The 11,527-nt window shown below is 42.6% G+C and overlaps 1 gene segment (V, D, J or C); it reads left to right on the forward strand.

Moving 5' to 3' along the window:
• The window catches only part of LOC148647040 (Ig kappa chain V-III region MOPC 63-like), a 66,453-nt gene extending 55,528 nt beyond the window's left edge, over positions 1–10,925 (forward strand). Inside the window, 2 exon segments of the V gene segment in view lie at positions 8,450–8,487; positions 10,372–10,925. Coding sequence covers positions 8,450–8,487; positions 10,372–10,694 — 361 coding nt within the window.
• Positions 10,926–11,527: the final 602 nt, after the last annotated feature.

Below are 11,527 nucleotides of genomic sequence, written 5' to 3' on the forward strand. Positions count from 1 at the left end.
TCTTATTTTCAGAGGCATGGGGAGCGCCAAACGGAACATCTTTCATTTGTGGAAAACGAGCCTACCCATGGTTGCCAGCCCAGTGGTCTGGCTCATGTTATTTAGGATATGTGGTTCCTCATATCCGTGTTCAAATCCACAGCCCCTTCGGACCTAACCACAGACCACAAAGAAAATTGGCTGATTGGGAATATTATTTAGGTATAATGTTTCCACAAGCCGGCATGAACTTTCTGAGTCGAGAGTTAATTCAAATGGCCTCGACTTTAGAAGAATTAGCAAATTCTACCTCATCTAGTCCAAAACTTTAGTTTTGGGTAAAGTTTGTGTTTGGGGCCTGGGGCGGAACTTTTTTACAGTGTTTATTTGTAGGAATAGTATTGTTTATATGTATAATTGTAATCATCACGTGCACAAAAACATGTATCACATCTTGCCATAACCGTGGAACGTACAATGTCATGGCAATACATACCTGTTCGCCAAGAAAGGAAAGATCTGCCCTGACATTGTATGTATAAAAATAGGCTACACTGACGTATGCCATATTTTATAAGGGGGGAATGAAGAAAGATGTGAAGACGGGTGTTTGAATTTAATCTTTTCTGTAGGGGGTTTAGACTTCCAAGTCACAAGCTGGGGTTTATGGCAGGAAAGGGGGTTAACTGATAAGGATTGCAGATGCCAGCTAGGAACCCCCCTGGGTGTAATGTTAAACTGACCATTTGCCCAGAACATCGTAAACTGGCCAAATACCATGAACGGTCTTTACCATCAGACCGAGTGACGTCAGAAACGGAGAAGAAAACACTATATAACCCAAAAGTTTGTAACAGTACGTTGAACAATACTTCGGTTTTGTTGTTTCTTGCGGGAAACAAGACTTCGGCTTTATTGTTCCTTGCATGCAATAAACTCATCTGTTTTACTTCATCTCGGGATCAAGAACCTTATTTCTTCTGTTACAACACTACCTTGTCTTTTGTCTCTTACCTACTGTAACTCGACTGTATTGATATTGATACTGATGTTTGTTTGTCATTGCGTTGTGTTGGACTGTTCCCCCAGGGGACAATAAAGCTGAACTGAACTGAACTAAACATTTAATGGCATTAAAGCAATAATGTTCTGTTCATCACACAAATACTGGGGGTTTGGGGATTTTAATTTGCTGGAACAATAAAAAATTCTGACATTCGCAAGAGTAGTGGATGACTGTTAGACCCTAGAACTGCACCAGAAAGTGGCGCTATTGTATGTTGGCAGTTATTATGTAAATGCAGGTAACTTGACAACTGAGTGCCAGTATAATGTTCAGTGACAACAGCTTCTTCCTCCAGATACAGACAGAAGAGCATAAAAATAGCGTTGTGACATTACATCATCTAGTTCAGTTAATAAATGATGACATTGCAGTAGTGAAAAACTAGCCTGATTAGTGAGAGAGCTGTTGATTTTAATTTTAGTAATCTGCATTTGAATTAAATCAATACACAGTTGAATCTATTTAGGTCTTCCTTACCAGTGCAGACTTCTGATCTATGTTTGGGCACTCAGTGCATGTGATCAGGAGAAATAAAGACAGGAAGTACAATGTCTTTGAGGAGACTCCACTACTACAGTCTGAAGCTCAGGTGCACATCTTTCACAGACAGCAGAAGGAACCACATGATCGTGACCCTGTGACAGGAGGAGCTCCTTCAGTACTCGGTCATGATAGCAGAACTGGCACTGAAGTACTACAGTGAGCAGAAAGCTAAAAAACAGATCTCAGAGATTTAAGAAAATTAGGGATATTATTCACAGAACGACTATCAGCTGGAAATAGAACACACAGATTCACAAACAGGAATTGTAAATCTAAAAACAGTTCATGGAAAGAGGGATGGAAATAAACCAGTAAACTACAGCCCAATCTGTCTCGGTTGTTACAGGTGAAGTCGTTGCTAAAACAGAAGAATACTTACAAAATAAAGGCATTTTAAGAGAATCTACCACAGACGTAAAAAAGGACGGTCATGTGTAAGTTGCTAGAATTCTTGGAACAAGTATCAAACACAGCAGAGCACATAACATGAGATTGTGATGTGATGTCATCTTTCATACGGGTGTATGTTAACCTGCACAGCTTTCGCCTGACACACCTTTTACTGTGCCAAGAGACCAGCTACAAGGTTTCAGCCAGAAGATCACAATTCATCAATGTTGTACCCCTTTAACCTGCTGCATCTCCTAGTGGCGGGGCAGTAACAGGGGTTTCTCCCTGCCACTCCCTGCAGCTGGCCTTTCTTACATAGGGGTTTTTGGCCCCCAACTCCCATCTCTTCTTCTTTTTCAGCCATAGCTAGCTTCCTTCTCTCACTTCTTCCGCTAGATCCTTTATTCTCCTCAGCCTCTTCAGTGTTGATAGCCACTCCCATGTTCCTATTGAAGAAAGATGTGAAGACGGGGGTTTGAATTTAATCCTTTCTGTAGGGGGTTTAGACTTCTAAGTCACAAGCTGGGGTTTATGGCAGGAAAGGGGGTTAACTGATAAGGATTGCAGATGCAAGCTAGGAACCCCCCTGGGTGTAATGTTAAACTGACCATTTGCCCAGAACATCGTAAACTGGCCAAATACCATGAACCCCCCTCTTTACCATCAGACCGAGTGACGTCAGAAACGGCGAAGAAAACACTATATAACCCAAAAGTTTGTAACAGTACGTGGAACAATACTTCGGTTTTGTTGTTTCTTGCGGGAAACAAGACTTCGGCTTTATTGTTCCTTGCATGCAATAAACTCATCTGTTTTACTTCATCTCGGGATCAAGAACCTTATTTCTTCTGTTACAACAAATTTGGCGTAGTCGGCGGATGCTCCAGAAGGCGCAGAACTTCCCATCGGCAGGAGAGACGGTCAGCGTGCACATAACTAAGAGGTAAGGACTCCTCTTTTATTTAAAAGTCCCGACGCTCTCTGACCGATTGGGAATCTCTGCTCCCTGCGAGAATCGCCCGAGATGACGGAGTAAACGTGAGTTTCTGAATTCCTCTGGCCCGGGGAAGGCACCGGTGTATGTAATGGGTTGGTTGCTGTAAGCCCAGAATTTGGTCTGGCAGGGGTTCCGCGGTATTGTGTACAGGCGTTCGAAGCTGGTGTATGCCTTAATTGCGCGTGGAGTTTTGAACGGGTTTTGGACCCTTACCGTGAAGTTCAGGACTGGTGTGGGTCTTAATTGCACCCGGAGTTCTGAAGGTCAGAACTGGTTTGGGTCTTAATTGCACCTGGAGTTCTGAGGCTCAGAATCGGTGTGGGCCTTAATTGCGCCCGGGGTTCTAGAGCAAGTGGTGCATTAAATGCACGTAGTTCAGGACTGGTGTGGGTCTTAATTGCACCCGGAGTTCTGTGGCTCGGGATCGGTGTGGGCCTTAATTGCGCCCGGGGTTCTGGAGCTGAGTGGTGCATTAAATGCACGTATAATCCAGGATTGGTGTGGGCTTTAATTACGCCCGGGGTCCTGAGATTAGCTACGCCTTGATCGTGCACAGATTGGAGTGGCGTGGTTTCTGGCGTGGCGTGGTTTTTTTTGTTTTAAAGGAAACAGGAGTAGAAGAGATATATGTATGTATGTTTTTGGTGTTTTCCTTGTTTGTGAAATACATATACACACGCACGACACTAACATAAACACACCTCATAATAAAAGAGCAAAGCATTAAGTAGCAGGATTTAAAGGACGTTGAGACCCGAGAATCGCCCTGATTGAGCTCAGTGCGTAAGTCCACCCCGGGGCAAAAGCAGCGATGCTGGCGTTCTGGGGATGGTGAATTACTGATCAAGAAAGGGGGTTTTCGAGGTCTCGTTTCTTACCTGTGAACAGTGCGGTGTAAGTCCTCTCTAAAGTCTCGGAGAGGCATTTAGATCTGGAGGTAACAGACGCCCTTGGCTGAATGAGTGCAGTAATGCACAGGTTTTTCCAAGTGAAAACATCCCCCTACTGAATGAGCTGTTACCTCACACACGACAAAAGTAAATCTTAAAGAGACCGAACATGTGCGCTAACTGATGGTTTGAGAAAGTGGTGGAAGGGTCCGTTTAAATATCGGAAAAGTGTAAGTTGACGGAAAAGAAGGAGAAAAATATGGAAAAAGCTGAGTTTGTCAGAGGGAATTTGGGGCGAAGACGCCTGTAAAGAAAGCATATATGAGTATTGATTGGCAAAAGCACAAGCATGTAGCTCCCACCCTGGTGCACGGCCGGCACCAGTGGTGGCAGATACATGAGAAAAAAAAAGAAAAGAAATTGGGATGTGATTTAAAAGTGTGTTTACGGGGAAAACAAAAACCCGGAAGAAAAGATATTTTACTCGCTACGAAAGAGTATAGAAAAAAAGCTAAAAGAGGCAGTACAGGAGAATGAGAAACTAAAGAAGGAATTAACTCCTGGTCACGCTGCACTGGTTAATGTGCTGCAGCCAGCGACTAAGTTATATCCTGCTCTCCCACAGGGGAACAAACAGGCAGGAAACGAAAATAATTGGGATCAATTCCCTCAGTGGCCATATGGAGAAGGGGGGTCTGATTGGGATAACACTTGGTATGAGTGTGATAAAGACGGATCAGGGTCTCCCCTGTTAGAGGGAGGGCGCCCGCAGATCTGTACTCTCACTCGAAGTGGGAAAGGACTTGATGTAGCAGGAGCTGGCGCCGTTGATGACAGTGCCACTCTAACACTGTCTCGCACCCCGTCGAGGGGGTCTGCAATCGCACCTACCTTCCCTGATTTCCCCCATACGATCAAATCCAAAACCGTAAGATATTGACCGGTGGGCTAAAGTACCGCACCCGAAATTAGAAATGCAGCAAACCTGGAGTGCGCTTCAGGAATTAAAAGGATTCATGTAGAAGTAAAACAAGAATACAGCACATTGTATTACGAAGAGAAAAATATATTCTCGATGTGTTTGTGTGTTTTATGAATTTGTGTGCCGGCATGTATGTGTGTAACTGTGAGTTGTGGTCTACTAAATGACGGTGCGAGTGTGTTTAGCCAGCGGGACTGGCTAGAGACGTAACTACAGAGACTTGACGAAAATCAACTTAAGGAGATTGGAAAATATAAGAGCGTCTGAAACGTATAAGTACAGTACAGGTGGACGTAAAAGTAGTTAAACAGTTTTTGTATTACTATAAATTATTATAAATTGTAATTTATACAATTAGTTGCAATAATGGAAACAATTTGGTTTTATTCGAATGTCTCGAAACCAGACATGCTGAAACGCTGTAGGTTTAGAATCGAGACTGGGGAGAATAACGTCTTGTGAGAAGATCTGTTTACCTAACGATTAGATCCTGTAAATCCCTTGTAGCCTCCCTAAGTCTGTCCCAGTCCAGTGGTTAAAAATGTACTGTTAATGGAGTGTTGGTTTCTCTGTTAGGGGATACTGGAGCACTACTGTCCTGCTTGTTTCACTCCTCTGTTCAACAGTGTGCTATAGATTAATGTATATGGGAAGACCGGAGGAGGCCACAGGAGTATTGGGACAGCAAGTTTTACTTGCCGAGTACCAGATTTTAATGGGTGGTTTTATCCCAGATCTCTTGGGTTGGAATATTATGCATTACAAAGAATGACTATCCAGAACAGGGTATCATGTGGCTTCAACTGACTGTGATCACTCAGTATGTTGATGGTATTCTGAGTGCTTCCCCTGACGAGGAAACCCACAAGTCTGAGTTGCTTCAGCTTTAGAGTGTCTAATAGAAGCAGTTATGATAAGGCCCTTTTGTGTCTAGCATTGTGAAATTTTAACAGGACCTGGGTGCAATGTTTTTACGGGGTGAGCACAACTCTTAACAGATCTGCTTAAGGGGAGAGTGCAGTACAAGGACAAGATTGCCTTGGTTCCCGCAGCAAAAGCCGCCTGTAATAATTTGAAAAAAGCTCTCTTACAGGTGCTGAGACTGGGGTTTCCTCAGATGGATCAACCATTCCTTTGTATTATTGCAAGTTGCTGACAGAGGCCACCCAAGGAGCCCGCGAGCAGGTCCTGGAGGAGTGGGGACCACCACCTGAAGGAGGGCACAACCTCATCCCAGGAGAGTGGGTGTGGATCAGGAAATTTCCTTCACAGGTTCTCCAGCCCAGGTGGGACGGACCCTACCAGATCCTGTTGACATTACATTTTTACTTTGATCAAATTAACATATCCACAGAATTGAGCTTACAGATACCTATGTGTTAACCACTGAATGTGCAAGGTGTAAAACTGCAAAATTGTCTTTTAAAAAATAAGGATTACAGTACAACATTTGATCCTAAATATTTGAGTAAATAAATGTTGAGTGGAAACTCACTTGAAAAAATGTCTAAACTCATGAAAATTTGGTTTTCAGACTTATGACAAATGAACTGATGACAGAATTCAACTTCGCTGGCACAAACCGAAAAGATAAACAACAAAAGAGGGGCCTGGGAGACACAGATCTTTATAGAGTAATTAAAGGTACTCATATTCTATGTTTTATTTCCAACTTTGGGTACTCTTTAATTAGGACAGACTTAATTGCTCAATTGCTGTGATGCAAGCCAAATTTTATCCGTTTATTTCAGCTTTGAGCTTAGTAAACCTTAGTGGTTCATTTTTGAGATTATACTCAAGAAGATATTAACCATCATTTATTTGAGTAGTAATATTATATAATTTTCTTCTAGCTGCGGTGCTGAAGTCCCACCCTACATCGACAGAAAAAGATATAAAGGAGCACACAATGCATTACTTGAAGAATGCATATGCAAGGCAGGGGGCCAGGAGATCTGGACACTGAAAATAATAGGTTTTTGGTTCTAACTGTTAGGACAATTAGACAGTGTTTGCAAATGGTGGACAAAAATCGTCTTAACTTCCATTGTAATATTTTTTTTTCTTGGAAATATAGAAGTTGTACATTTTAAAATGTATATTTGAATCAAAATGTGGTTTTGAGTTAGTGTGTTAATGTAATTAGTTTGTGTTTGTCATTACTATACTGTATATTGATGTTACCAGAATTTGTAGCTGAAGTTTAAGACTAGTTGTGTTTTTTTATGATTATTGCCCATATGTTGATTGTTGATTGATTGTATACAATGTATAATTTGAAATACATATTTTTCAGGTGTGAATGTGTATTTTCAGAATAAATTTCTAAACCAAATCATTGGCTTGGTTTACTTGTTTCTACACCTATAAAACCTATCTTTGATGTATAATAGACCTCTAACCATGTATGTATAATAGTCCTCTAAAGTTATCCGTATAATAGACCTCTAACCATATACGTATAATAGTCCTCTAAAGTTATCCGTATAATAGATCTCTAAAGTTATCCGGAACTCCAACCATATATGTATAATAGTCCTCTAAATTTATCTGTATAATAGAACTCCAACCATTTATGTATATTGAACGTCTAATCATAGACGTATAATTGACGTATAACAATAGACGTATATTAGAATTTCAATCTAGACGAATTGCGGACCACATTTAGACATCTAAGGTATGCGTTTAATAGACGTATATTATACGTCTTTTGCCAACTGGGTGTGCTTGATGTGATGTCTTCGTCTGCTTCCGGACATGAGACTAAAGTTGTCCAGCTTGGATCCAGATATCGCTTCTCTGATTGCTCAACAAAAGCAGCTCCATTCTTCACATTAACTTTTTAAGTATCAAAAATATTTGCAAAATATGCAGCTTTGTTTGTAAAAATATTAGTACTTTTCATCAAATTTAATTCAATATTAGTTATTTTTAGTACATTAATAGGTGATGATTTTTACAGGGGAAGAAGTGGACGTAGGCATACTATAGGTGGTCCACCGCATCTGTGATTTGGTGTAAGTGGTCCGCAGAACATATAACTTTGAGAACCACTGGGTTATAGGAACAGATTGCCCCCTGCTGGAGATTGTACGTGTGATGTTAACATCATAGCACTAGGGGGAAGAAAGACACAGGAGCACAACATACTGTCAGTGCGCGGCATTGTATTAGCATACACTCAGTGGAGCTCAGCAGGCAGTGATTTACTCAAAAACTCTACGCCGACTTGCATTGTTGTTTTATGTTTTCTTGTTCACAGTTTATGAATCTCATGGGGAAAAATGCAGCCTCGTCCTTTTTGTATGTTTGCGGTAAAATACTCCTGCGTCCAGTCCAGGGATACATCTCGGTTTGCGACTTGTGATTGCCGGGTTCGTCGCGACTCACTAAGGATAAACTGAATAGCACTAAAAACGGACAGGTGAGAGATTTTAAAAACGTATCAATAATTCGGTTCACTAAAACCAGAATCGCAACAAGGCAGTTTTACCGGGCAGAGAGCTCGGGGAGGTAGCTTGTCCAGTGTGAGCGCCGCGGGTAGCTCCAGGCGTGCTGGCAGTTTTTGTACAGGCGCTCTATCAGAGTCAATCACTGTGGTGGACTTTCGGCGGCGGGACCAGACTGAGTGTGGGCAGTAAGTACAGCGCAGCCTCGCCGTCTTCCTCCCGGGCTCTCCGCGCAGACAAACCCTGCAGGACTGCGCGGCTCTTAGAGAAACACGGGCGCTTTTATGATCATATTTAATGTTGAGATTATTAATGTCCTGTACTTAACACCTTCCACGATCTGGATATAAAATAGTTTAAACGTCAGGATCCTCGGGTTTCCAGGCGAGATAAACGAAGATATAAACCTGTAGAAACGCTGTAGATGCTCCTCTGGTCCGGGAGCAGGTTTTAGTACGAGCGCTGAATCAGGTTCAATCACTGTGGTACACTTTCGGCGGCGGCACCAGACTGAGTGTTGGAAGTAAGTGATCTCTTCGTCTTTTCAGAGCTGTTTCTGTGTTTTTTTCTGAAATTATTTTTTGTCACAGAAATTTCAACTTTGAAGCTCATGTTAGGAGTTCTTACTTTATAAAGTTGAAGAGTGTTGAGTTGAGAAGAGCGATTCGGTAGCGGGGTGTCAGCTCGGTTAGCCTCAGCTCGGCTAAGCTGCTGCAGCGCTCCTCTACAGTGCTTGATACTTTACAGGCTTCATCTCGTGTAAATCCTGAGTGTCCATTTATTATATTTGCTTTATAGTATGAATGCTTCTATTTTGAGTAGGCTTCAACGTTAAATGTGCATTTATCCTGCTGATACTGGAGATACAGAGTCGGTGTCAAAAGCGCACAGCGGAATGTTTCCACATCCCATGGTCTGAAACCCGATTGAGACTGTGTTCAGACCCTGCCAGTCCAAGTGAGACCAGTGATACCGCAGTGTAGCCGCTGACTCGGGTCCATTTCAGGCGGAGAAGAGCTGACAGGCGCGGGCTGTGTGGAGACAGAGCCGCGTCTCCGCTCCCGCTGCACTCCGGGGGCTGACAGAACCCAAACTCAAATATCAGGAATAGGAATTCGTATATACAGTATGCACTGGAGTTATTGCTGTTCAATTACAACATATTAACATAAAGCATATTTTTAAATCTTTTTTTGAAGAACAGAAAAAGCATAATTCAATGTGTACAGACACTACGTGTTGAAGTAGATTAGTGTCGTTTCAATGTTCCCGTTAACGTTAATAATTATTTTACAATTCAGGGGCTACACGAAGCTTTGACGGCTTAAAAATTGAATAATATTGTTTTCGATTGTTTTATGTCTCGCTAAAAGATCTCTGCTCTTGGCTTCATAATTGCTTTTGGATTTGCACTTTGTAAGATTTTGAATAAACTGTAGGGACAGCGGAAATTAAGACAAGAAAATATACTTTTTGTAGTAACTGTACAGTCATCATATTAAGCTCCAAAAATGCTTAATCCAACAAGAAGTGTTTTATTAAACACTTAATTAAAAAAGTGTTTTATTTGTACTTTATATTTCATAACAGGCATACATTTTTCTTCTCCAGGTGAATACACTCGCGAATTTCACAATTATTTGTAGCGTCTTGTACTTATAAAGTCTCAGTGCGAATGGGTCCTGCAGACGTTACGGGTCAGTTTTATTCCCTGGGAGGCGAGAGGTCTCACGTTGGGCTTTTAGTACAGGAGGCAGCAGGGATACAGCTTTAGTTTGTAGTTCTCAATAAGCAAGATATGATTAAAACACATTTACCAAAATGAGTTGTATTTAATGAATTTTATATACATGTATTTCCAACTGAAGAACTTTAGTCCTGAATGTTCTGAAACAGCTATTCAAACCCTGTACCAACGTGTAGAACGTTAAACTTTCTTTTCCTTTTTCAGCTCTCTGTCAGTAGTGTTTAATCCTCTATTTTGTGACAGTTCGGGTTTTTATTCCCTGTGGGTCTGTGCGAGTCTCTCACAGGCGGCTGTGAGTCTCATTCCAACCGGTTTCTGTCTCCAGGTAACGCGCTGCCGTCTCTGTCCCTCCTGCCGCCCTCCACTGCGGAGCTGAGTGCCAAAAGAAGCGCCACGCTGCTGTGTCTGGCCAACAAGGGCTTCCCATCCGACTGGAGCCTGCAGTGGAAGATCGACGGCAGCTCTAAGAGCAGCAGCGTCACCAAGACCCCAGGCATCCTGGAGAGCGATGGCACCTACAGCTGGAGCAGTACCCTGACGCTGTCCGAGGCCGACTGGAAATCGCTGCACTCCGTGACCTGCGAGGCCAGCCAGGGGTCCCAGGCTACTGTCCAGAAGACCCTGAACAAATCTGACTGCCCAGAGTAGCCCACACAGAGGGCAGCGCCGCATTGCTGATGGCTGTGTTTTGTTTTAGCTTTATCTCTGTGACTGTGACCTTATTGCTCCACTCAGTACTCAGACATGTTTGTTAGCAACGTTTTAGACGCACTGAGCTTCTCCATCAGCCGCTGTCCATCTGTGTGTGTTGTTTAGTCCTGTTGTACGTGCTGTTAGTGAAAGAAAAATAATAGTAATAAAGAATTTTTGAATCATGGATATCAATGTCTTGATTTTTTATTATAAAACTCTTTTACACCATGTACCGTAGATGCATATCGATGCTTGTTATGACTTCATTTTTGGTGGTCTTTGCTTCTGTGGCTGTTTCTTCATTCTCCTTGTCTGTCTGCCTGCATGCGAGTTCACTTCCCTGCCTGATACCACTGCTTTGTCAGAATAGTGCAGGGGTGTTACACAAATAAAAATCCCCCCCAAAAAGCCTAACTCAGAAAATAATTATCTTAATTGACAATCCAGGTTGGAACAAACCCAGAAAACCCCAGATCTTCCAGGAAGAGAGTTGGAGATCCATCCTTGGAAGAATCATGGAGGTTGTTTCTCAGGTGCAGAGACTGCAGACTCAGGGACTTAAAGCTGATTAAGCAGCCATATCACCCTACAACTCACAACTGGCAACCCACTGAAGCTAAGCAGGTGTGAGCCTGTTCAGTACCTGGATGAGAGACCTCCTGGGAAAACTAAGGTTGCTGCTGGAAGAGGTGTTAGTGGGGCCGGCAGGGGGCGCTCACCCTGCAGTCCATGTGGGTCCTAATGCCCCAGTATAGTGACGGGGACACTATACTGTAAGAGGCGCCGTC

This window comes from Lepisosteus platostomus, chromosome 16 (assembly GCF_059453375.1).
Source record: "Lepisosteus platostomus isolate fLepPlt1 chromosome 16, fLepPlt1.hap1, whole genome shotgun sequence".
Classification (NCBI taxonomy): domain Eukaryota; kingdom Metazoa; phylum Chordata; class Actinopteri; order Semionotiformes; family Lepisosteidae; genus Lepisosteus; species Lepisosteus platostomus.